The sequence below is a fragment of the Theropithecus gelada genome, chromosome 13, assembly GCF_003255815.1.
Source record: "Theropithecus gelada isolate Dixy chromosome 13, Tgel_1.0, whole genome shotgun sequence".
Lineage (NCBI taxonomy): Eukaryota > Metazoa > Chordata > Mammalia > Primates > Cercopithecidae > Theropithecus > Theropithecus gelada.
This window is the reverse complement of record NC_037681.1, coordinates 7,572,430-7,598,536: the sequence shown is the minus strand read 5'-3', so window position 1 is coordinate 7,598,536 and position 26,107 is coordinate 7,572,430. Positions and strand designations below refer to the sequence as shown.

Below are 26,107 nucleotides of genomic sequence, written 5' to 3'. Positions count from 1 at the left end.
GCAATAAGGGCACAGAGTGGGTTGGCTAAAGGAAGGGTGCTAGTGGTGCCAGCCAGCAGGGGAACCCCCACCCACTCCAGGGATGCCAGGGATGGAGTGAGGCAGCCACGGTGTCCCCTGCACTGATTCCAATGGGGGATGGCGGCATGGTGACAGGAAGTCACACTTTGTAATAATGCAGATGTGAGGGGAAAAAGTGACACATAGGGAGAAAAAGCTGCAAAATGTGCCTCTTTAACTCGTAAGAACAGGAGGTGACGGGTCGCGGAGGCTGCTGAAAGAGTTTGTTCCTGCCTCTGTTTCTCTCTCCTTCTCCAACTAGAATGTTAGGTGCCACTTGCTCCCCTCAATAGCACTTCCGAGACAGGTGGACTGCATATTGGCGGAACCCAGCGTTTTTATTGAGAAGCCCCTGAGTCCCTTTCTCTTTGCTTTTTAGGCTGACCTTCCTGGAAAGGTTCTGCTTTTAACTCTTTGCGTGCCTTCCCAGGCCATGCGTCCCCGTGCGAGGCTCTGAGAACGCCATTTACATCACTGCGTTGGTGACTCACACGTCCTCCCTGATCACTGAAGACACGGTTTGGTTTCTGCCTAGGATCATCGTGGTAATACCACTCCCTGCTTCAAAACCGAACATTTCCTGTTCTTGGAGCAGACTCGTCAGGACATTTTGCAGCATCCTTGGGTGTTACCCATTCCTTGCTCCTGATCTAGAGTTCTCGGGCCTACACACCTCAGAGGAGCAGCTGTGGGGACTGTGGGGCACAGCCCATCACCCATCCCACACGAGAACGGCTCTTTTTAGCATGTTTTCTCAGGTGTTTCTTTATCCTCTCCCCATGCCTCAGTTTCCACATTGAAAACTCTCAATGACATTTATTTCCTTCTGAGTCTCTGCTGGGCTGTTCCAGCCCTTCCACAGCGCCAACCCTGGGAAGCCCGTGCCTCCTCCACACGCCACCTCCTCTCTGCTCCTCTAGTGCCCCCCGTGCCCTTCAGGGCTGGGACGTGCTCATCCACTAGCCCTCGCTCGTCCACGTGTCGCTGAGTTACCTTCTTGGTGACGACGTTCTAAGATTTCACCCTATCCCCATCCCAGCGTTCGTGTCCCCTCCTCTGGTTTATGTGTCCCCTTAACACTTAACCACTTTCTGATATTCTCTAGATTTTACTTATTTTTATGTTTTGTTGCTGCCCCCTGGCTGGAACATAAACTCCACCCGGTGGGGACCTCTGAGCGTTTTGTTCACTCCCAAACCCCATGCCAGAACCATACCCCGCAAGTAACGGGCACTCATTCCAATTTGCTGACTAACTGCATAAATGTCCCAAAACCACTTCCCACCTTACGCGGCTGTAGAGAGGATAAGAGTGAAAGTTAAACAAAGCCTATGAAAATGCTTAGAAAACCTGAAAGCATAAAAGGAATGTGAAAGATGTATTTATGAATGAAGCAACTCAACATAAAAAGGCACTTGGGGGCTGGGAGTGGGATATGTGGGTGAGACTCAGAGCACAATGTTGTCAAGACATTCAGGTTGATTTAAGTGACTGGCAACATCTGGAACCCATCAGGAAAAGCTTTAGCGTAGAAGATATTCCTCTTCCTACGTTTTGAAAATTCAGGCAGGCCTAGTAAGCTCTTTAATATTTTAGGAAGTTCAAAAATATTTAATATCTTAAGAAGGTCAGAAATACTTACTACTTTAGGAAGTTCAAAAATCACCACTTGCCCAGAAGCTGGCCTGCAGGAGAAGGATTCTCCCTCACTGGGGAAGAGGTGCCATGCTGGGAAGGCCGTCTTGTTCTCTAGACTAGGTAAAACGACAACCAAAGACCCATTTTTACTTTAAAATGAGTTTACAAAGTCACATTAAAGTGTGAAGTCTTCAAGAACAAATTTCTCACAGATAGAACAGAAAATAACCGGATTGACTCACTAGCATGCAAAATACATTTGGAAGGGAAGCTGCCACCAGTGAGATTCTCCCTTGAGTACAAACAAATGTCCTGGCGTGCCCACGGCTAGCACGTGCTGAGAGCTCACTGTGAGGCCTCGTGTACCCTGCAGGCTGCTCTCGAAGGAACCAATTTCCAAGGGAGGGTGATGATTCCAGCACGTTGAGGCACATGCTCTTTGCGGCGACTTGGGAGAGCGTTTGTTTGTTTCTCTGCATTAAGACTATCGGGAGAGCGTTTGTTTGTTTCTCTGCATTAAGACTATTTGCATTAATAACTTATTTATGAAGTTCACCTTAAGTCTATAAAAGCAACTGCAACATCCAATTTTGTGGAGATTTCCATTACCAAGTTGACAAAGCGTTTTGTAACTAAATATCTGGAGTTAAGGATTTCTATAAATCAACATGGAAATGGGATGCCAAGGGACCCTCTCCTGCTCCAGCCGTATCCATCAGCGCCTGGTGCAGTGAAGAATTCTGCTGAGTTCCTCCTGTCCCAGGGCCAAGGGCAGTCTGCATCCCTGACAGCCGGACCTCATCCTCTGTGGGCAGCAAATTACAGAATCAGTGTAAAGCAGGCAAATGCAGTATCTACGTGAAATAAGCCCAAACCATTAGGTATGCTTTGATCCAGGCTTAACATTTTTTAACATGATAGCAAATCCTATTGAGTATCCTAAATGTAAATTCAGGACTTATAGTTTTCACATTTTTATGTTATGTATCTTAAATGCCTTCCTAGAGAGGGAGGTACGAACTGACTCATTGGGTGATTTTTTTTCCTGAGATTGGCCACATGATTTAAAGATTTGTAAAAGCCTCTGGACCTATCTGTATTGAGAGGTAAGAGCTTGGGCTCCCTTAGTCCTGGGACCCTCTCCTCTCTCCCCACAGCAGGGCTTCCAGGAGCCCTGGGTGCAGGACGCTTGGGGCTGCCGGCCCCATTGTGGCCCTGCTCCCATCTGTCATATAACTTCTCTGCACCCAAGGCTAGGTCCTCCTGTGTGTGATGTCCCCAGCACCTTGCACCGTGGCCATCCCCTCACATATGGCAAAATGTTTTCCTCAAATGGTGATAAGGGACTGTACAGGCGAGGGCGGGTGTCCTGGAGGCACCCCTGGTCACGGGATCACCCTCAGCGTTTCCACCCTGCCCAGGAGGTCTGTGGAGCTTCCCTGAGCCTTTAGCACATTTGCTAGGAAGTCCATCATCTGTTGGTGGAAGAACCTTCCTTCTTAGGACCTTCTTGAATGGCTGTGCCATATGCTATCAGCATATGCCATATGCTACCAGGTGGGTTATCTTGGTGGTCAAGTTTGTTTTGCTAAGGCCTCCTTTTTTTTTTTTTTTTTCTTTTTTTTTTGGGACAGGGTCTCACTCTGTCACCCAAACTGGAGTGCAGTGGCATAATCATAGGTTGCTCACTGCAGCCTCAACCTGCTGGGCTCAAGTGATCCTCCCACCTCAGCCTCCTGAGTAGCTGGGACTACCGGCATGCACCACCACGCCTGGCTAGTTTTTTTTTTTGTTGTTTGTTTGTTTGTTTTTTGTAGCGATGGGATTTCGCCATGTTACCCTGGCTGGTCTGGAACTCCTGAGTTCAAGTGATCTGCCTGCCGCGGCCTCCCAAAGTGTTGGCATTATGGGCATGAGCGACCGACCGCACCTGGCCTCCTTCTGTTTTTGATGGAGCTTGCCAGTCTGTGTGTCACATGATGTGGAGAACTTCAGTAAACACGCTGTGTGCTGCCGTCTCGTGGCTTCCCCAGTTGCAAGTTATTTGCTACTAACAGGAGACCATCCTTTGGTACTTACGGTGTGCCAGTCTCTGTTACGAGTAACTCATCTGTATTAACTCATTCGATCTCACATTTAGGATACCTGTGAGACAGATACTTAGCACGCTTTTTTTGGAGGTACGGAAACTGACCCACAGAGCAGGCAGGATGTGGCAGAATTGGGCTCTTCAGCAAGAAGCTTCATGGCCACCCTCAAAACTCCTCGAGCGCTGGGGACCCAGTTCTAACACAGGTCTCCTTCCTTTGTCATTCAAGCCAGATTCTTAGGGAAACTTATTTTTTTACACAGATGCTCACAGATACTTTATTTTTTCTTACCTTTTTGTATTACACTTGACCCTTGAACAATGCGGGAGTTAGGGCAACAACCCCCAGCACAGTCAAAAACCTGTGTATAACTTTTTTTTTTTTTTTTTTTTTGAGACAGCCTCACTCTGTCGCCCAGGCTGGAGTGTAGTGGTACAATCTTGGCTCACTGCATCCTCTGTCTCCCGGGTTCAGGCAATTCTCCTGCCTCAGCCTCGAAAGTAGCTGGGATTATGGGCATGTGCCATCATGCCCGACTAATTTTTGTATTTTTAGTAGAGATGGAGTTTCACCATGTTGGCCAGGCTGGTCTCAAACTCCTGACCTCACGTGATCCACTCGCCTCAGGCCCAAAGTGCCTGAGCCTCCGCGCCCAGTCTTGCATGTAACTTTTGACTCCCCCAAACTCAACCCCTAAGAGTTTACTGTTGACCAGAAGCCTTACTGATAACACACACAGTTGATCGACACATATCTTGGAAGAACTATACATTATATACTGTGTTCTTATAATAAAGCGAGCTAGAGAAAAGAAATTGTTATTTAAAAAACTGTAAGGAAGAGAAAATATATTTACTATTCATTAAGTGGAAGTGAATCATCATAAAGGTCTTCATTTTCATCATCTTCACGTTGTGTAGGCTGAGGAGGAGGAGGGGTTGGCTTTGCTGTCTCAGGCAGAGAAAAGGTAGAGGAGGTGGACGGGGAGGCAGAGGACGGGGGCACACTCAGTATAACTTATTGAAAAAAATCCACACATAAGTAGACCCTTGCAGTTTAAACCCATGTTGGTTCAAGGGTCAGCTTTTTTGCGGGGGGGGGGGGGGTGAGGGGTAACATGAAAATAATGATGTGAAAAATGTGTATATATTAAGATGATGTGGTAGTTGGTTTGGGTTGAAATAAGGACCTACAAGGAATCCTCTGCCTTTAGTCCCCTCTTTCGTTTCCCTCCTGTCCTCTTGGTCTTCTGAGGTGGCTGGAGATCCAGGTCCCCAGTGCAAGGCCCCGCTGACCCGAGGCCACCCATGAAGGAGGCCCTGGTGAGTGTGCTGCCCAAAGGGCCAGTTGAAAGATGAGAGATGGGGCTGGCCAGGAATCAGCTGGATGCAGGTCCTGGAGGGCCTGGGTGGGGCTGCAGGGGTTGCAGGTAGCGAGGCCTTTGTTCCCTGGGAGGGATCACAGGAGCACTTTTCAAGGTGCCTGGTGGTTGCTGGGGACTTGCTCAAGTGCTCCTGTAAGTACACATTATCAGAACATGCCTAGAACGCTGCAAATACCAGCTCACAGCGTGGGAGCTGTCTTCCCAGAAAGTGAGGAAGTGAGCAGTGCATCTCCGAACTGGATAAATGTAAACAGATCTGGACCCTCCTGGCCTAATGGATGACCGACCCACAGCTGCCCTTTTCCTTCCATAATTAAACAATTATCAGGGCTCCACAGAGGCCTCCCTCGCCTTTTGGGGGAGTGAGGAGGAGGCAGGTGGTTGGAAGCTGGTTGCCCGATTACATGCTCTGTGATGCTGAGGAATTTGCCCACCTTGCTGCATTTTTTCTCACTTATAAAAGGACCATAATTCCTATTTCACAGGAGTCCTGTGAGCAGTAATCAGCTATCAGGAGTGTCTGATGGGGAGTAGCAGCTAAATAATGGCTGTGTTACTTTGAGGAGGTGATGTGTGTAGCCAGCAGTGCACAGGCTGAGAGGTCAGACCACCTGGGTCCAGTCCTGCCTCTTGGACCTTGGGCAAGTTACTGGACCTCACTGTGCCCCAATTTCCTATCTGTAAAGTGCAGATAATATAAGGGCAAGCTCACAGGGTTGCTGTTAGGATCCTGTGGGTCTCACAGGTAGAGGTAGGAGCAGCGGGCACACAGGAGGTGCTCAGGACAGGAAGCGGCGAGGTCGGGATGAGAGCCCCAGTACTGCTGGAACCCAGAGAAGCACATACCTCAACCCTGAGGGCAAGAGAGGGTCTACACCCAAGGACTGTGCATCGGTTCTTTGCTGAATTCACTTATTCAGCGAATGTGTGCAGATGCTGGAGGGGTGGTCCTCAGTTCTCCCATCTAACTTCTGCTGCAGTGCACGGGGAGGGATCACCACTGGCCACTTCCTACACTTAGAAGCATCTGCCTTTCCTGGCCCGGGCACCGATGTCCTGGAACATCTGTTTCCCTCAGCAAGTAGTCAGTGATCATTTTTCTTTATAACTCCTTCTTCATTAGGAGACACAAAGTTCTTTACGTATCATCAGTTTTGTTCTCGACATACTAAGAAACATGGAAGGGCAGATTTGATTATCTCCAGTTTATGGGAAAACTAAGCCCAAGGTACTTTGTCAAAAGGTGCTTCCTAAGGCCACCGCAGATGACCTAACCGCTGCTTTGATGCAACAGGGAAACAGGCCACAACAAAGTCTGGGAAAAGGAAAAAAAGGAAGAAAAAAAGAAAAGTAAATTTGCTTTTAAATCCTCTCTAATCTGGCTGCAACATGAAACTGCTACAGGCAGCTAGCTCTTGGCTGTAGACAATTTATGTCTTCACAGTTGCATCCCACACAGCAGCTTAGCAGTGGCCTCGTCACCCTGTATGTGAAGGGCAAGTTGTGTTTTCCTCCTTTGTCTTATTTCATCAATTCTTCATCAGTTCTTGGACGAATGAGTGTGCAAATATGGGAAAAGAAGAAACTGTCAGAAGAAAAGAGAGGACGAAAGAAAAAGGACCCAACAAGCAGTTTTGAATGAGAAAAAGGGACAAAGGAACTCGAAATCTCATTATCTGTAAAACGAAAACCTGGGAACCTCTGGTTGCAGTGTGATACAGTAACAAACTTCTTCATCGCAGATTAAATCTATGAACTGAAAGATGGGGTACACTCTGGTAAATACATTATTTAAAATAAGGTAAGGCCAAGAGTCGTGCCTTTTCTAAATCTGAGAGTCTCTGAGTTGAAAGTGCTATTTAAAGATGACAGCACATAAATGATAACCCTCAGCAGTGCTATGAGAGTCAATGCCTTGGCTTGAAAAATGCTTACGAGCTAAAGAAATTGTAAATACACCTGAGACTTCCTGAATGAGTCAGAATATAGGCTAAGCTGTGAATAAGATCCCAAAACGTGATGGCTCAGATAAGATCAAGTTTCCTTTTTCTTACTTCATGGTCCGGGGGTGTGTTCTGCAAGGTCACCCCAAGACCCAGATTTCTTCCCCCTTTGAGCATAATGTTTGATGGAAAAACTGGCCCACCCTACCATATCTACCATGCAGCCCGTGGGAAGACAGATTTCCTTATGCGAGTCATTATAAAACATGCTCCAGAATGTGCAGGAATCACTTTGACTTGCATTTCGTGGACAGAAACGTGGACACCTACCCACGGCTGCCTGGAGGCAGGCAAGGCTGGAAAATGAAGGCTTCTGCTGGAAGCTTGACCTCAGTTGAAATTTGGAGTATTCTCCCAGACAAAAGAAGCAGAGAGTGGGTATCAGGGGGTCATTAACTGTCTCTGCCGCATTATCAGACCTTGCAGTGCTTGGTGTGTGTACGATTAGGGTCTCACCCTTCAGGGCCTGTGGACGAATGTGTTCATCTTCCTAACACTTTTCAGCTGGCCACATGCTGTGCTATACAGGTCTGGAGACTGCCCGTGGGCAGGCCCTGTGTCCATCTGTAACTCCGGGCCTTTGCATGGGCTGAACCTCTGGCTGGAATGCCCCACTCCTCATCAGCCATCCCTGGGATTTTCTCCATTCCTCCAGGCCCAGCTGCTGTTAGCAACAGGATCTTGGGTCACCTGGACCGTGAATCTCATATTTTGGGAAAAATAATGGGCCAGATAGAAGCTGTGAGCCAAGGCCCCCGTCCCAGGGGACTGGTTTGCTAGTCTGTGTGTTAATTCGTTCCGAAGATATATCGAGCGTGTGATCTGTGTCAGGCCAGCAGCGGGGGATCCACCAGTGAGCAAAACAGGCGGGAATCTGTCCTGATGGGCTAACCGTGGAGGGGGCCCTCCATTGAAAGCAGGTAGCGAGAGCCGTGGCAAGTGCTCTCCTGGAAAGATTGCATCCTTAAACACAGGGAGCCGGTGCTCCACGCTCTCTACCCCAGCTTGCCAGGAGGTCTGGAATAGGCCAGTCGGGGTCGTGCCCTCCCCACGCTGCAGGCCGGCTTTGGCACCCGCCCTTGCTCAGGGGTATGGCTTGCCTGAGAGTCCCACCCAGGGCTGTCAGGAGCACATTCATTAGAGCCTGCTGCCACGTGCCTGATTCCAGTAGAAGCCAGAGATGGCGCCATTGTGCCCACGTGAGCGCCGTCTCCACGGGTAGGACATTAAGCCCAGAGGAAGATGTGTGTGCCACATCTGAGTAATGAGCCATGAAATTGACATTATAAGTTTTAATTATTATTAATGCCTTGCAGGGGTGGCTGGTGTTAATTGTCCTGTAGGCATCCCAGATGGGTTTTCCCTTTTCCTTTTATTTCTTTTTCTTAATGTCTTGAGCCCAAATAATGGTGGCTTAGTGACAATGTTTGAATGAAATTCCTCTAAAGGGGAGCACGCCACAGTGTGAGAAGTTCTTGCAAACGCGTCTGTGGGCAGAAAGCAAACAGGCTCTGGAGCAGCTGGCCACCCTCCTGGGTGGGTGTGGAGGCTGGGACATAGAGGCCTCCGGGTTGCTGCTGCGAAATCGGCAGAAATCTTTTCTCCCCCATAATAGCATCTGCCTGCCCTAGGCCCCTTCCATGCACTAATTAGTTAATCTTATAAAGAGCTTTGAAGATGAAAGACTCTGGAGGTGCCGGGTGTCACCCATATGAGCATTTCCTGATGAGATCCAGTTTCTGGCTGCTGCTGCTCCTCCAAGTAAACTGCCTCTCGGCACCTTCCTTAACTCTTTTTTTTTTTTTTTTTTCCCTCAGAAATGTGTCCTGCATCTTAAAAAGATTCATTCCCCCTCTTGGTTTTGCTCTGTCAAATCTGAGTCTGGCAGTCTGAGATGGGGATACAGGGGGCTCTCTTGCCTTCTCTCTCCCGCCTTCTCTCTCCCCTACCCTTCTCCACTTCTCCTCCTGGCTCACCAGCCAGCAAGGCAAACAGGCCCCACCTGCAGCCCGCATGCTCTCACAGCTTGCTTGCTCCGAGAGTCATGCTCTCAGTCCCAGCCTCAAGGCCAGCAGGTGGGTTGGGGCCAGCAGGTGGGTCACCGCCTGTGGAGTGGTGGCCAGGAGTACAGTCTCTAGTCTGTCCCTGCTTCTGCCCTACTCCTGCCCTGGTTTCCTTTTTTTTCCTTAGACACAGGGTCTTGCTCTGTCACCCAGGCTGGAGTGTAGTGGTACGATCGTTGCTCACTGCAGCCTCGAACTCCCAGGCTCACTCAGTCATCTTGCCTCAGCCTCCCAATAGCTGAGACTACAAGTACTTGCCACAAAGTCTGGCTATTTAAAAAAAAAAATTCTTTCTTTCTTTTTTTTTTTTAGCGATAGGGTCTCAGTATGTTGCCCAGGCTAGCCTTAAACCCCTGGCCTCAAGTGATTTTCCATCCTCAGCCTTCCAGAGTGCTAAGATGATAGGCGTGAGCCACCATACCCGGTCCCAGATACTTCTTTTCTAACTTTACCCCCTGCATCCCCATCCAGGCCTGACTCAGGACTAACCTGAGTGCCTTTGAATTAACAGCACATAGAGGGGACCTGCTATGCAGGGAGAACACTCCTGGAGCCTGAGGTCATCAGGGTGAACAGCACAGCCTCGTCCTGGGGGCCTTGGTGGCATAGAAGCGAAGGAATTAGGAAGGTGGCTGATAGAGTTAGGATGGCTGGTGAGTGGCTGATGGAATTAGGAGGGCACAGTTGGTAATGGGGGAGCAGTATGGGTTTCAGAGGGAGTGAGAAGGGCAGAGGAAGTAGCATGGAGCTCTGTCTGCAAAACCCTGCAGGTTCTAGGTTCCAGAAGCACAGACTTCTTGTGACTGAGGGCGCTGTCTGTTGTGGCTGGGCAGGTGTGCTGAGGCCAGCTTAGGGGACCTTGGCTGCTGTGCCGAGGAGCTCGGATCCCCTGAGGTCAGCAGGCAGCCACTGAAGCTCATAAGTAGCAGGTGTGTGAGCTTGGCCCTGCATTTGGGCATCCAGCCCATGACAGGCTGATGAGCCAGGAGACCACTGGAGGAGGTTTGCACTGGGCGCAGGATAGATGGCAGGCAAGGCAGTGGGAGGGGGAGGGTGCACGGCCCTCTGGGTGAGACCTCAGAAGTGGAGTTGGCAGGAGGAGTGCCCAGGCCAAGGGAAAGGGTGGGCACAGGGGTGACTGAAGGTCCCTGCCCAGCAGCTGAGTGGGGATTCCATGGCCACAGGAGGTAGGGCTGGGAGGGACAGACGACGGCCTCTAGGAGCTTGTGGATGTCCAGCAGAGCAGGCAAGCAGGCATCTGGGTTTACATCAAGTCTGCTAATCAGAAAGGACATCACAGGCACAGGTTGATTTGAGGGTCACTGGCACAGAGGCAGGTCAAGCTGGGGTCTGCGACAGTGAAGGGGGGCATCAAGGAGACCTGCAGGCCACAGTGCTGATGCCAGTGAGGCCATGGTCCCTCCGGAGAATTCATGAAGGGCAGAATCCCCCTGTGAATCAGGAGTGTGTGCCTCACAGAGTGCCTCTGTCCTGGGCGGTGGCCTACAGCCCCAGGCTGCCTGGTGGAAGGTGCCTCAGTTTCTCTGGCCCTACACCCCAGCTTTCCCTGCCACACTACCTAAGTCGGGGCCGCAGTTACACAGTGTGGGTGTGAGTGGTGTCTTCAGGGGGCCTTTATGTCAACCAGTCTAGAGAAGGCTGATGGTGGGGAGGCCGGGGAGGAAACACAGTGTCCCCTTCTCACAGGGGCATTGCAGGGAGGTGTGTGTGCTCAGATAGCACGAGCTGGCTGCAGAAGGGAGTGCCGCATGGAGGCAGGTGCAAAGCTGGCCCTTCCTGCCCGCAGTTGTTACCAATGGTAGCAAAAGTCACCAAACAGCCACCGATTCTATAGCTCTTATAATACGGCTTTTAAGCCTTACCCCTGTGATTTGGGAATGAAAGGAAATGGAGTCATTCCCTGACAAAGCAAAGCTTTTTTGTGTGCATCTTGTTGAGGCTGGTTTTTCAACTTCACAGCATGTTTTTTTTTCTTACCATCCCTTTAAAACCGCTTACCTTGATAGATATCTAAGTGTCTCCATGTAGCCAATAGTGAAAATACTCCCATCATGAAAATACATGTTATATTTAACTTTTAAAGTGTTCGTAGACTAAGTTCTATTAGAACAAGGAACCTTACTCTGTCTTTTTTTGTAAACTTAACCAAACAGGCTGGACCAGGGTTTCTTAACCTGCTGATGCTCTGGGCCGGGTCTTTCTTTGTAGCAGGGACTGTCCTGGGCATTGCGGGGTGTTTGGCAATGTCCCTGGCTTTTACTTGTTACATGTTGGTAGCACCCCACCTTCCGGTTGTGATAGCCAAAAATATCTTCAGACAGAATTGTCCCAAATTGAGATTCCCTGGCTGGCGGCTGAGTGGCCCCTGTGTGGCAGTGGAATTATTCTGATGGCCTGCAGCCAACTGCCCCTTCCAGTTTTTTTCTGATCACAGTGCTTGTCTTGCAAATTACCCCTTGCCTCCACTCTCTAAAATTGGGGCTCGTTACACACTATTGTGCTCGCACTACAAAGCTATCCAGAATGAGTATTATTGGAAGCAAACGGATTTTTTTTTCTCTTCGAGTTCTGCAGTGAAAAATCCTCTGGTGTTACTGTTTAATTGGTCAGTGGTGGCTGTTTGTCAATTTGCCAGCAGGCTCTCTCTTAACTGCTGTCGTTTGACGTTGCTGAAACATAAATGTAGAATGATTGAGTTGCCAACATGCTATTAAGTCCTCCACAAATAGTTTTTCGATGTACTAGTGCTTCAGGCTTTTGTGCTTCTATTGATTGATTCGAATACTGAAGAACTCCTTGGCATAGGCAGCCCTGGTGAGAAAATGCGGCTTCTGGTAGGAAAATCGTTGGGTATTGACACCCGGACAATGCAGGGCTTTCCTTTGGTTTTCCTCTGGCACAGGATTGACCTCTGACAAAGCTCCCACAGTTGAGCGGGTATTGGCCACCCATAAAGGAAAGGGAGAGAGGCCCGTGTGGCCAGATGGTCATGATGAGACAGGGCCAGTTAAGAGAAGCCCAGGAAGTGGACGAAGACATCACATCAGTTTCGGGATTCTTTGACAGGCTCCTTATCGCTGACAAGCAGAAGCAGCCTAGAATCTTGTTTGGATTTCAGAGCTAGTCATGGTTTGAGACCGAGGATGACAGAACAGGTGCAGACAGATTGGTTTTCCTCCAACAGATACAAGAACATCGCTCATGTTAGGAGGATACAGTCTTATGCCCTTGAAAATGTACTTCTGGAACAGACTGCTACAGGTACACGCAGCAGAAAGTTGTGTGTCATGGTTGGGGGTCTGTGATGGCCGGGGACTGCTTGTTAGGACCCCTGTGCCTGGGCACAGCTCTTGTGCTCTACACAGGCTGTTTGTCATCGTCCTCGTGTGTGTGCTGCTGGCCATGAGTCTGCTGAGTGGGACGCTTAGCACGATGGATGCCATGCATGCCTGCTGCTCAGCTTCAACCCCTGGAGCATGCTCTGAGTTGCTGTGACTATTACGTAGAAGAAGTAAAGAAAAAAAAAATTGTTGGATACTTGCTAGAAATCTGGCAGCTTCTTAGACTAAAATGCCTGAGAAATAGGAACCAATGGAAAGTGATTCAGCAGAGTATTGGGTAAGAAACTCTGAGCCCAGACCCCCTGGGTTCAGATTCCACCTACTGCTCCTAGGTGTGCGCCTTGGGAAAGTCACCTTCCCTCTGTGTGCCTCAGTGTCCCCATCTGTACATGAAGATAAGCCAGCACCTACTTCAGAGTCCTTTCTGCACAGAATGAGGTGGTCTGTGTGGAAGGCCCCAGACAGTATCCTATTTAGGAGGAATGGCTATGATGGGGACCCTCTTATCTCGGTGGGGCCTCGGTATGTGCGTGTTTCTGTGACAGGCTGTTTCTTTAAAATATTTTCCACTTGTGGGGCACTTTGTATGCACCCCCAGGACACAGAAAGCCCCCGGGAAGCCCCGGCCTGCCCCGGCAGATCCACTCTGGGCACTGGGAAGGAGCCTGCCCGTTGACCACATGCTGTCTCTTGCTTGCAGAATCCCTGCCTGCTTCCCTGTGGCAAGGCCCTCTACAGCTACGAGGGGAAGGAACCCGGCGACCTCAAGTTCAACAAGGGGGACATCATCGTCCTGCGGCGCAAGGTGGATGAACAGTGGTACCATGGCGAGCTGCACGGCACACAGGGCTTCCTCCCAGCCAGCTATATCCAGTGCATCCAGCCCTTGCCACACGCCCCGCCCCAGGGAAAAGCACTTTATGATTTCGAGATGAAGGACAAAGACCAAGACAAGGACTGTCTAACCTTCACCAAGGTAAGGTGGGCCCTGGGGTGGGCCCCGCCAGCCCGTGCAGCCTCTGTGCCACTCAGGGCTCTTCCCAGCCACAGGCCTGCAGCCAGACAGTGCCTTTCCTCAGATTCTGAATCCTGGCTCCTTCCAGAACCCTGAGCAAATGACCCAGCCTCCCTCCCTGTGCCTCTGTGAATGGGGTGGTAGTTTTTTTGGTTGAATGCTATGGAGGGCAGCAGCCTGACACACAGCTCCAGCTCAGAGCTACATGAGAGCTTGAGATAATATGAGCCTCCATCAGCACCAAGAGCAGAACCCTCAGTTAACCTGAGTCATGGGTCTAAGCGCTGACGCAGGTGTGGCAGAATGACGCCTCTCCAGGACTCTTGAGGTCCCACGAGAGGGGCTTATCAGGGGAAGCTGCTACAGAGACCCTGGTCAGCTCATAGGGGGTGACAGCTGGGGCCTCACATCCGTGCATCACAGCCCTGTCCTGTAGGGCACCTGAGGCAGGGCCAACCAGGTGCATAGGGAGCCCTGTGAAGCAAACATTTGGGAGCAAATGAAATAGTACTGACAGGTGAAGTTGAGTAGGAGGGCTGGGTGAGGTGCAGAAGAGACTGGTTCTGGCTGTCCTGGCAGTTGCTGTTGAATAATTATCTGCACCAAGTGCTCAACCAACAAGCTCACACTTGGTCTTTACAGCTATCCCAGGTTCCAGGGGAAATAGTTGGAACCTTGTTTTCTCCATGTGCAAACCAAAGGTCTGAGAGGCTTTGTAACTTATCCAGGCTGGTTGCTAGGTCCTCTCTCCCTCCTGCTTCCCCTTCCTCCTTTCCATCTTCATGTCCTGTCTCCTGTGTCTCCTCCATCCCCTGCCCCTCCTACACCTGCTCCCCGCGGCCCCCAGATGTAAATGACAAAGCCAGAATCTTAATGCAGATCTCTAATGTTAACACTCAACATTCTTCCCACCTCCCTACACAGGCAATTCTTCCCTTATGTCAGCCTCACGGTATTTTAGATGCCAAGAAGTCATTGTGTTCTCTCTCCTCACTCGTTCTGTCTTGCCTGTGTCTCTCTGTGTCAGTGTCTCTCTTTCTCTCTCTCTCTCTCTGTCACACACACACACACAGAGTTGTAAATAACAGAACTAGAATTCTAACTCAAATCTCTGCTTCTAAAGCCCACGTCCTTCCTGCCTCCGAGAGGCCACTGCTCTCTCCCCCATCTGCTGAGTGCAGAGCTCGGCGGTGGCACGCTCTGGAGGGCGGTAGGAGAGCCATGCACGCTGTTTTTGAGCAAAATTGGCATGTCCTGCGCGTGGCTGCTATTTATGTCTTGTTCTATTGTTCAGCCTGACAGTGAATAATCTATTTTTCATTCAGAGATTCAACTCCTTCTCCCTTCCTTTTATCAAGGTGTTCTGATGCTAATTCCGATTGTCATCTGGCTGCACAGCTTCCCAGGAAACTGCACCGGTGCCTCCCTCCCTCCCAGCTCAGTCGGAGGGCGAGAGGAGCAGCTTCCTTAGGCTATTTTTAGGCACACAGAAACCCACCTTGCTTCTCTGCCCAGTGGACTCTTCTTCCCCAAGAGAAGACCTGGGGCCACTGGTGGCCCAGATGGTCACTCATGATCAAGAGCAGGGACCTCTGAACTCTGAGGGTCCGGTCACGGCCTTGCTAAGGAGACAGACCCCGTAATGGCTCCAGGCTCCTCCAGGCTTGGCAGGCTCCAGCTGCAGAGCCCAGGCCCTCCTCCAGGGGCCTCACAGGAGAGCCCGCTGTGAAGGGGCTGTCGCAGGGCCCTGGAGCCTGTGGGCAGGCCCAGCTTCTCTGGGCGGGAGCAACTGCCTGCCTTTCCTGTCATCACCATATAACGTGCTGCATTCCACGGGCCTCTGCCCCGGATGTGCAACCCCAGGCTGAAGGCTAGAGCCCACTGGACAAGAGGACAAAGGGCACCTGCCCATTATTCCGCAGAAACATACTGGGCCCTGACTCCGTGTCGGGTACTAGAGCTGCTGTGCTGCCCTCTGGGGCCCAGAGTCAGGTGCGGGAGACAGGCCAGTGGAGAATGTGCAGAAGACAGGCCAGAGGCTCGTGAGCTGCATCGGATCACCAGCGGTAGGCCAGGCATTTAGTGTGGGCTCCTGAGTAGTCAGTGATGGAATTCCATGTTCCATAATTCGCAAGAAACAGTGAAATTAGAGCCGTCAGGCTTAGACTCATTCTGTGGTTGGCATGTGGAGTGGGGGTAGCCGAGCAGGGGTCCGTGTGTTCCCAGGTGGCCAATGTCACCATCAAGGTGGGCGTGGCTGCCCAGGCTCTCTGGAAGGTGACCTTGGGTTGAATTGAGGGCAGAGGCACCAGCCACGGGAAGCCCAGCGTCTCCTGTTACAGGATCTATGACGGCTCCCACAGGAGGCGAGGGGGAAGTGTCAGATCACAGATTCTTTGTTCAAGGACTTTCTTTACTTGAATCCTGTGGGTTAATGTGGAGAATTAGAGGCCTTTAGGTGTGATCCCCAGAGGGACCTGTGCTGTGACACGACCTTCCTGCCACGCCCCTGTGCCCACTTTCACCCTCTGACCTCCACGGGGCGAGGTCGGGTAGCAAATGGCCACCCCTGCTACCTGTCCTGTCCTGTTGCATCTCTCACTCCCCAATGTCCGCAAATAAAGGCTCCAAGAGACATGGGCAACTTCACATGACTCTCTGCTCAGTTCCTGTTTTCCCCCACAGTGGGTCTGACCCACCTCACTTCCCCCATGCCTGGCATGCGGCCGAGGTGACACACTGGCTCTGACAGTCTCCCTGTGAATCAGACCTCCAGGAACCAAATGGTTCCTGTGCTGCAGCGTAGGTGCTGGTTCAAGCCAGCTTGGTCTCCCCTCTGGGGAATGTTTTTATTCTTTGGATATGTTCTGTCCCAGAGTCAGGGAGGAAAGAAGGGTCTCTGAAAGCTACGATGGTGTAACCTGCCTTTATACAGCATCACTGTGGCAGACTGATGGAGTTTAAAGTAGGTGGATCAAAGCAAGATTTTTACCTTTGGTGTGTGCTTTTGAATAGTCCTGTTAAGGGGGCATTAATTAAAGTCCTTCTAAAATCTAGTCTTTGCTTTATTTTAGAAGAGAATGAATAATCAGTTTTTGTAAAGCAGCTTTAAAAAATGACATTTTATTACTTCTTAGTAGTCCCACTCCAGAAAGCTGGGCATATGCAAATAAAAAGATGACAGGTAGGAAGAGCTGTGGGCCCAGCTCTGCCAGCTGGTTTCTGAGGAGCCTCCACACGTGCTGGGCCAGTCACCCGGGAGGGGCTGGCCTTGGCAGGGCCTTGCAGTGAGGGCCCCATGCCAGCTCTGTGACTTAGGGTGACATATAACCTTGCTGGGCCAGGAGCACCTTGTCTTCCCAGTCAGGATGCCAGTGTGCACTCTGGGGTGATACAAATAAATTGCTGAGCCTAGGGCTTGGAGCACAGGAGGGGAATGTGAACTACTCTTTTCTTTGAGTGGCTAATTCTATATTGTCTTACTCAGTTCACCTGCAAGATTTGGCAAGGGTTTATTGAGCCTCTACTTGTAGCTTTCAGTTAATGGGAACATTGTGGTCGCCTTGCCAAGCAGCTGCGTTTGCTGTGCGGGGCCCGTGCTGCTTTTCGTGAGTTCCAGCTGGGATGCTCAGGCATCCTCAGAGGCTGCGGAGTCTTCTTAGAGAGTGCCCGCTGATCATGGAATCACTTTTGCACATGACTGCAGCGGGGCCCCCAGGCTTGCCATGTCTGCCCTAATCCCCACCAGGTGTGCCATGTGAAGGAGCCACAGGGCTTGGTGGCTGCAGCCACTGCGCTGTCCTAACCCTCATCTCGCCCTCAGTTTGTCCTGATCTAGTCAGACCTTAAGACTCTTCCATGTGACCTTCATATGCTACTGAACATTTAATCATTTCTCAAAAGTATGGGAAGTCTTACCTTTGTGAATTAACCTAGCATTCATTCCAAACTCTGCTCTTCTGATCCTAGGGACAGACGTAGATGGATAAAAATCAAATATAGATAGAGTTCGGGCTCTAGCATGAAGTAGACACAGATGCAGATCATGGCACTTTTCTTGAGTAATGCATGGTGACTCGAACATTTACTTAGTCTTTGAGTTGCTTTTTTTAACTACAAATGCAGTTGATATTAGGATTACATGAGCAAAGGCATTTTAAAACCGAAGCTCAAAATAGGCATTCCAATAAATATTTGCTGTCTGCCCTCTGCTTTCTTCCTGTCTCAGGAAAAGTTGCACTTCTGTCAGATGGTACGTATCACTTTTTATGTTCGCCCAGAATATTTGCAGGAAAGTAAGCCTCCCTCCTAAAGACAGACTGCATGGAGAATGAGAACTTGCAGGACTGGTCTGCTATGCTTTTACTTTCCTGGTGGCTGAATTTCAGAGCGGATTGCCTGGGGGTAGTGGGGCTCAGCCCTTTTGTGTCGAGGCCATATTCCCAGCAGAGCCAGGCGATGGGCAAGCTTCCAAATTTGCAGTGTCATCTCTGCTTCTTCCTGACTGAGAATTGACATTGCTTTGGGGGTTGAGAAGATGAGGAAACTTTAGCTTTACATCTTTTCATATCATGAGATAAGCTGGTGCAGAGCTGGGGGCTCCGTGTCATTCTCTGCCTTCCTGGGCACCCTCTTGGGCTACTTTACCCTGAAGTCATCCAAGAAACTCAGGGAACCAGTTCTCCTTTTTGACTCCTTGCTTCATGGATTTCTCCTCCCAGGCTCAGTGCACCTGCAGCCACCTCTGAGCACAATGATAACTCCTATGAAGGAGGCTCAACTCTCAGGGCATGGGGCAGAGGGGAGCAGAGCACCCTCGCAGCCCCTGCAGACCACCCTCACCCAGCCTCTTCTGACAGCAAAGGGAGTTTGGAGAAACTGCACAGATAACAGTTTTGATTTGCAGGCAAAGCTTGGGCTGTATCTGAAGCTTTGCCAGAAATTTTCAGAACCTACACAGAATGGGGGCTCCTCTCCACGGACATGCCTGGCTCCTGGGAGCGGTCCTGGCCCTGGCCACTGCAGCTGCCTCGCCTGCTGTCCACTGGGTGCCAGACCCACCCCTCGTATCTGCGCCACATGGAGCCTCTGCTCAGAGTCCTCAATGGCTACCCACCTGTCCCGGAGTCATGGAAAAGTTGGTGCTGCCCACAAGACCCCACCTTACCCAGTCCTTGCTCCCTCAAGGGCCTGATCCACTTCCGGCCCCTGGCTCATTGCCTGCCCAGCTGCACTGGCCTCCTGGCGGGTTCTCCTTGTAGCCAAGCCCACCACCTCCCTCATCCTGTGTGGTTGCCTCCCCTAGCCTGGGTGCCCCCACTCATTTATAGCTCGACCCTCCTCAGCAAATCTCTGCTGGAGATGGGGGCTACCCTCTCCCCCTGTGGGAGGGAGCACCGCACACCCAGACTCCCTGTCCACACGCCTTCTCCTGTGAGGTAGGTGTTCAGAGTCACGTGACACCACCTGCCTGAGGGTGGATTGAGACCCCTCCACTGCCTGGCCCCAACATAGGGCAGCAAGGGGCACCTGGAGGGACGTGGAAGGAAGCCCTAACAGTGGAGTGGGGTGCCCTGTGTCCCCTGGCCAGGGCTGGCAGGCCTACTGGTGAGAGTGCCTCTGTCTCCTCACCCAGCCTGCTTGGTCCATGCCTTCACTCTTCAGACGTTTATCAACCCTGGACTGTGTACCCAATGCCAGGGATACTGAGGAGGGCACTACCCTTAGGCACTTACAACCCAAAGACGTGGAGACAAGACGAGAGAGTCTCCCCTGCCAGTGTGTGCATGCGTGTGTCCGTGCACAGTGGGGGCTGCCAGCAGTGAGAGGGTGTGACCTCTGACGTCTCCTCTTCCACCTGTGGCTGCAGGTTACCCGCAGCCCTGAGACCCCGTGAGGGGTCTGCCCCTACCTCCCTCTGGAGTTCAGATGCATGAACACGATGGGAACACCACAGGAAGACCCTAGATGCTCTGGAAAGTCAGAACCCCCTGAAGTCTCAGTGACAGCAGGACAAGGATGCAGGGCCAGCCTGCTAGGTGGGGGAGCTGATGGTGGCTCACAGTTCCATAAGTGCCCCACCATAGATGGCAGTCAGCTGTCGGAGGCACAGTTGTGGGTTATTTCTGCACCAAAAGGCTGAGGGAGTTTCTGAACTATTCCCTTTTTAATTTTCCCTTCTCCCTGTGACACAGAGCGGGTTGGGCCCTCTGTGTGTGGCTGGCCTGTGTGCTGCCAATGGACTCTGTCTGTGTCAGGTGGGTCACTGCCGTGGGGTGGCCTTTTGGAGCAGGCAGCCCACACCCCTGCAGGCCCAGAGGCTGAGGGGGGCCCGACAGGGTCAGAGGGCTTCTCTGGGCTCCAGCTTGTTATTGCTTCTAGGAAACCACTCGACTGCACGTGAGCGGGAAAAGTGGGGGCGTTCCTGTGGCCTCCAGGAGAGCAGGGCTGTGGCCACTCATGGCCATTCAGGGATTGCTTCTGGCATTTACGTGTGATTATTTCACACACAGTTTACTTAGGAGAGGGAAATCTTAGGTGCTGGATGTGGGTTTATCCAGAGCTGCTGAGGGAACTCTCCAAGGTTTTCAGTGATCATGGTATTTCATGCTAAGCTCCCAAATGCCTGATATGTGAGCTGCGATATTTGCCAAGATGTGCCTTTAAAGTGGTGTCAAAGGGCAGTGTGCTCCGCCAGCCACCTCCAGTGGCATCCTCGAGGGACAGGGAAGGCGAGAGCTGGCACCCTGCCCCGCGGCCTCTGTTCTTCACAAAGGCCCATCCTGTGTCCGTGGCTTTCCTTCTCCCCAGGTGGAAATGAAAACAGACTTTGGAAGAGGCTGGTAAATGAGTTTAAAATGCACTTTAAAGAACCCTTGTAGATGGCAGGTCCTACCATGTCACCTGAATCCTTTGCGAATGTATTATTTACCAAGCCTTAGGAAGAAAGGCAATACCGGTTTTTAATAACCACTTTATGTTCATAGCTCAGACTTACAATCATTTAGGACCACCCTGAGACCACCTGGATACAAAGGAGAGCCACTGCTGTGTGGTAACAGCATTTGGTGTATTTTCAAAAGTTGGAAATACGAGGGAATAGGGAAAACAGCATATGGAAGTCTACGGGCCCACAGTGAGTAATGAGCACTTGGCATGAAACCTGTAAATGAAATTGAGCTTTGTATCTGAAAGAGAAACCATGTCGTGGAAACAAGTTTCATTCATAAAATTCTTAAATGCTGCCATATTGGCCCAGAAACTTGTCTGCCTCATCTGACTCTCGGTGATGCCTGTGGTTTCCGGTTTGGTTTAGTTCACTCATCAGCATCAAGCAAGGGTTGGTGGACTAGGACTCTCTGGCCAAATCCTGCCTGCCAACTGTTTTTGTAAATAAAGTTTTATTGGTACACAGCCATAATTCATGTATGTGTTGTCTATAACTACTGTCATGCTACAAAGGAGGGTTGAGTAATTGACCTACAACTCCTGAAATAGTCTCTGGCTCTTTGTAGAAAACGTTCCTCACCTGTGACAGAGCACAGTACTATCAGGGCCAAGGACACAGTCCCTGTGTGGCTCCCTTCAGCGTGGCTTTCCTCTTTGGACATTGGGAGCCTCTGGTATTCAGTGTGCATCTGTTGGGAGACAGTGAGTGGAGAGCCTGGGGACACCATCCTCTGTGAAGCAGCAACTTAACACTCAGGTCCAGCCCATGTGGATCAGTCTTGCCATCTTCATATACAAAGCCCATTTGGTGTTTTGAGGAGGGATATTTCTCCATATACTAATGAGTCTGTGAAGCAGGTATTTCCTCTTTCCTTGTCCTTCTGAAAGCAATGGCTCCAGGTTTTTGTAACATGAGGACAAATCAGAGAGCTGTTGTGATCTAGCCATGAAAAGTTGCCATTGGTTCCCTGGTTCTGCATTGGGGGTGGAGAATCATTATTGTTTCCAGAACACACCAGATTTATGCTGGTAGCCCTAACATGCTACAGTGAATGTTTTCATTGCCCGGCACTCAACCATTCCTCTTTGGGGGTTGTAATTATTGTGGAAGTTTGGGTTAGAGGCAAAGCTGGGGAAACCTTCCTTGACGTTGTTAATTAAGGATTTTTAGGTACAGGGAGTGGCTGACTCCCTGCACCCCAGTGTTCTCCCAGCCCAGCCTCTACACTGTAATGAGTGCCAACTAAATAGGGACATTCTGGATCCCATCACCCTCCTGAGGTCCCAGACAGCCACAGAAACTAGAATTTCCCCCATTGATATTTGAGCCAGAACAGACACCTGCTGCCAGGTGCCACCATACTGCAGCTAGGTCTATGTTGGACTTGTCTCTCTAGCCAGATGAAGCCGTGGCAGGGGCCATTGTTCATTCATTAATCTCACAGTAGCACAACACTTGACATGCTTGGGTTTTAGACACCACATATTACAGCCTGGTGGGGTTTTCATGTGCTTTCGCAATACCAGATGCTGACCTTCTCTTTACCAGCAGGCCCCCTCCTCCTCCTTGGGAGAGGATAGTTTCTTCCTCAGCCAAAGACCCCTCCCAGGGCTTGGCACTTAGGAGATGCTCGAATATATTGGTGGCGTGATGAGGAGCAACCTGACCCTGCTGAACACTAGGAGTGATAGCCAACTCCTGGCCTGTGAAGCACACCCATCTTTGGACAGCCCTGCCTCACAGGGAGCCTGCTCACATCACAGTAACATGGGGTCCTTGATGCAAATCCCACCCTCCTGGGTGACTGAAAATAAGCCTGGTTCTTCAGCATGGTAATGATGTCAGAGCCTAAAGACTGATCATGGCCCCCACAGCACTGTCGCTTCCCAGGCTGAGCCATCCCACCTCCTTCCCTGGCTTGCCATGACTCGGTTCTGGACTGTTCCCGCGATGGTCCACTTCTGCAGCACAGATGTCCTGTAGAGACATGCTAGCACTGGATGCAACATTCAAGGCATGCTGTTACTTGTCCATACCGGATAGACTGTTACCTTAAAAAAATTTTTTTTTATTATGTTATATATAATATATATTTAATAATTATATATAACATACCAGAAAGTTCACTAATCATAATTATGCAGCTTGATGATTGTCACAAACAGAATATATTCTTACCTAGTGATGAAATGATGGATACTGGGGCTCCTGTGCCTCTGACAGTTACCAGCCCACCCTCACCACATGTCTACCAACATTGCAGATGAGTTGTGTTTGCTCTTGAACTTCAGATCAAGGAATCATGCAGGATTTATTTTTGTGTCCAACTTTGCTTTCTCTCAGTTTTATATTTGTGAGCTATACCCATGTTGTTGTAGGGCACTGTAGTTTGCTCATTTTCATTGCTGTATGGTGCTATTTTAGGTTTTTTAAAAAATAGGTGTTAAATTTTTAGAGCAGTTTTAAGTTCACAGCAAAATTGAGCAGAAGATACAGAGATTTCCCATAAACCCCTGCCCCCACATGCACAGCCTCCCCCATTGTCAACATCACCCACCAGAGTGGTGCATTCATTACAATCAATGAGCCTATATTGACACATCGTTATTACTCTAAGCCTATAATCACTCTTGGTGCAGGGTCTACTGATGTGGACAAATGCACAATGTCATGTATCTGCCATTATAGGCCCACAGTAGGTTCACTGCCCTGAAAATCCTCTGACCTGCCTATCCATCCCTCCCTCCTCCACCACCCCTGGCAACCACTGACCTTTGTACTGCCTTCATATTTTTTCCTTTCCCAGAATGTCATACGGTTGAAATCATACAATACATAGCCTTTTCATAACGGTTGCCTTCACTTAGCAATTTGCATTTAAGGTCCTTCCATGTCTTTTCATAGCTTAATAGCTCATTTCCTTTTTTATCATTGAGTAATATGTCATTATCTGGATGTACCACAGTTGGTTTATCCATTCACCTACTAAACGACATCTTGGTTACTTCCATGTTTGGGTAATTACTAATAAAGCCACTCTAAACATCCATATGCAGGTTTTTGTGTGGACATAAGCTTTCAGCTCCTTTGGATAAATACCAAGGAGTGTGATTACTAGTTTGCATAGTAAAAGCATGCCTAGTTTTGTAAGAAATTTCCAAACTGTGTTCCAAAATTGCTGTGCCATTTTGCATTTCTGCCAGCCGTGAATGAGCGTTCCTGTTGCTCCACATCCTCATCAACACACTACACACTATACTCTCTGTATATCTCACTATGTATCTCATTGTAGTTTTAATTTGCATTTCCCTGATGACATATGATGTGCAGCATATTTTCACATTCCTGTTTACTACTTGTATATCTTCTTTGGTGAAGTGTCTTCTTTGGTGAAAGTCTTTGACTCACCATTCAATCAGACTGTTTTCTTATTGTTGAGTTTTAAGAGTTTTTTGTGTATTTTACATAATAATCCTTTATCGTAGTTGTCTTTTGATAATATTTTCTCCCAGTCTGTAGCTTGTCTTCTCATAATCTTGACAATATCTTTTGCAGAGTACAAATTACTAATTTTAATGAAGTATAACTTACCAATTATTTCTTTTGTGGATCATGCTTTTGGTGGTATATCCAAAAAGTCATTGCCAAACCCAAGGTCATCTAGATTTTCTCCTACATTATAGTCTAGGAGTTTTGTAGTTTTATATTTTACATTTAGGTCTGTGATCTATTTTGAGTTCATTTTTGTGAGGGGTGGAATGTTTATTTCTAGATTTTTTTGCATGTGGTTGTCTAGTTTTCCTGCCACTGTTTATTTTAAAAACTATCTTTTCTCCATTGTATTGTCTTTGTTCCCTTGTCAAAGATCAGCTGACTGTATTTATGTGGGTCTATTTCTGGGGTGCTCCCTTCCATTCCGTTGATCTAGTTGTCTATTGTATTGCCAATAACCGTCTTCATTACTGTAACTTTATTTTCAATCTTGAAGTCATGTAATGTTGGCCCTCGTTCTTCTCCTTCAGTATTTGTTGGCTATTCTAGGTCTCTTGCCTCTCCGTATAAACTTTAGAATCAGTTTGTCAATATTCACAAAAGAACTTGCTGGTATTTAGATTGAGATTGTGTTAAATCTATACAACAAGTTGAAAAGAACTGACATCTTGACAATATTGAGACTTTCAATCTATGAACATGAAATAGCTATTTGTTTAGTTCTCCTTTGATTTCTTCCATCTGAGATTTTTAGTTTTCCCTATATACATCTTGCACATGTTTTGTTACATTTATACTTAAGTATTTCATTTGTACCTAAGTATTTCATGATACCGTTTACATTTGTGTCTAATGTAAATTGTATCATGTTTTAACTTTTAAATTTCATTTGTCCATTCCTGGTACAGGTTGAGCATCACTAATCTGGAAATTTGAAATCCAGGATGCTCCACAATCCAAAATTTTTTGAGCACCAACATGATGCTGCAAGTGGAATATTCCACACCTGACCTTATGTAATGGGTTGTAGTCAAAATGAAGGCACACAACACACAGTTTCTTCAGCATCCTCAAGGGAAAAAAGACCCTCCCAGGCCCCTTCAGCTGTGATATTTATTTTCCACACATGCCCGGATTCCCCCATGCAAGCACAACCATCATGGGTCATAAAATGACACATGTGTAGCTACACATGCCAATGGCAGGTTCTCCACGTGCAAGGAGAGATTTCTATGACCATTGTTGATGAGGCAGATGATTCTGGAAAAAAATATTTTTAAAAGCCATCCAGCAGAATGTCTCCCCATCCACAGAGGACCCACTTCCTGGTCCCTTAACCACTTCTGATGTTTCCTTGCACCAAAATAAATAAATAAATAAAATAAAATAAAGTATACACTTACCTTTTAATCAAAGTACAGCATCATAGGTAGAGATGAAAGCCTGCCATTGTTTGTTGTTGCTATTGTTTAACAGCTGATACAGGTATTCTGGAGGGGCTACTGTGCTGCTTAGTTACTCTGAACATGTTATTTTTTTACTGTATTAATATGTCATATTTTTTTACTGCTAAATATGTATGTGTGAATAATTGTAAGAATGTGATTGCTTATTGGTAGCATATAAATCCAGAGTCAGAAGTGAGGCTGATGCCACAACCACCACAGATGGTCCACATGGGTGACACCCTTTGCTTTCTGTAGGCTCAATGTACACAAACTTTGTTTCATGCACAAAATTATTAAAATGTTATATAAAATTACCTTCAGGTTATGTGTATGAGGTATATATAAAACACAAATGAATTTTGTGTTTAGACTTGGGTCCCATACCCAAGATATCTCATTATGTATATGCAAATATTCCAAAATCTGAAAACATCTGAAGTCCAAAACACATTTGTATCTCAAGCATTTCAAATAAAAGATACTCAGCCTGTATATAGGAAAGCAATTGACTTTTGCATATTAACCTTGTATCCTGCAACCTTGCTATAATCAAGTATTAGTTCTAGAAGTTCTTCAGTTGGTTCTTTCAGATTTTCTAAATAG

At 48.7% G+C, this 26,107-nt stretch overlaps 1 protein-coding gene across 1 annotated transcript in view; it reads left to right on the top strand.

Moving 5' to 3' along the window:
- SH3RF3 (SH3 domain containing ring finger 3) overlaps positions 1-26,107 on the top strand; it is a 371,252-nt gene that overhangs the window by 199,625 nt on the left and 145,520 nt on the right. Inside the window, exon 2 of the mRNA XM_025353961.1 lies at positions 13,301-13,576. Coding sequence (XP_025209746.1) covers positions 13,301-13,576 — 276 coding nt within the window. The remainder of the gene's footprint in view (positions 1-13,300; positions 13,577-26,107) is intronic.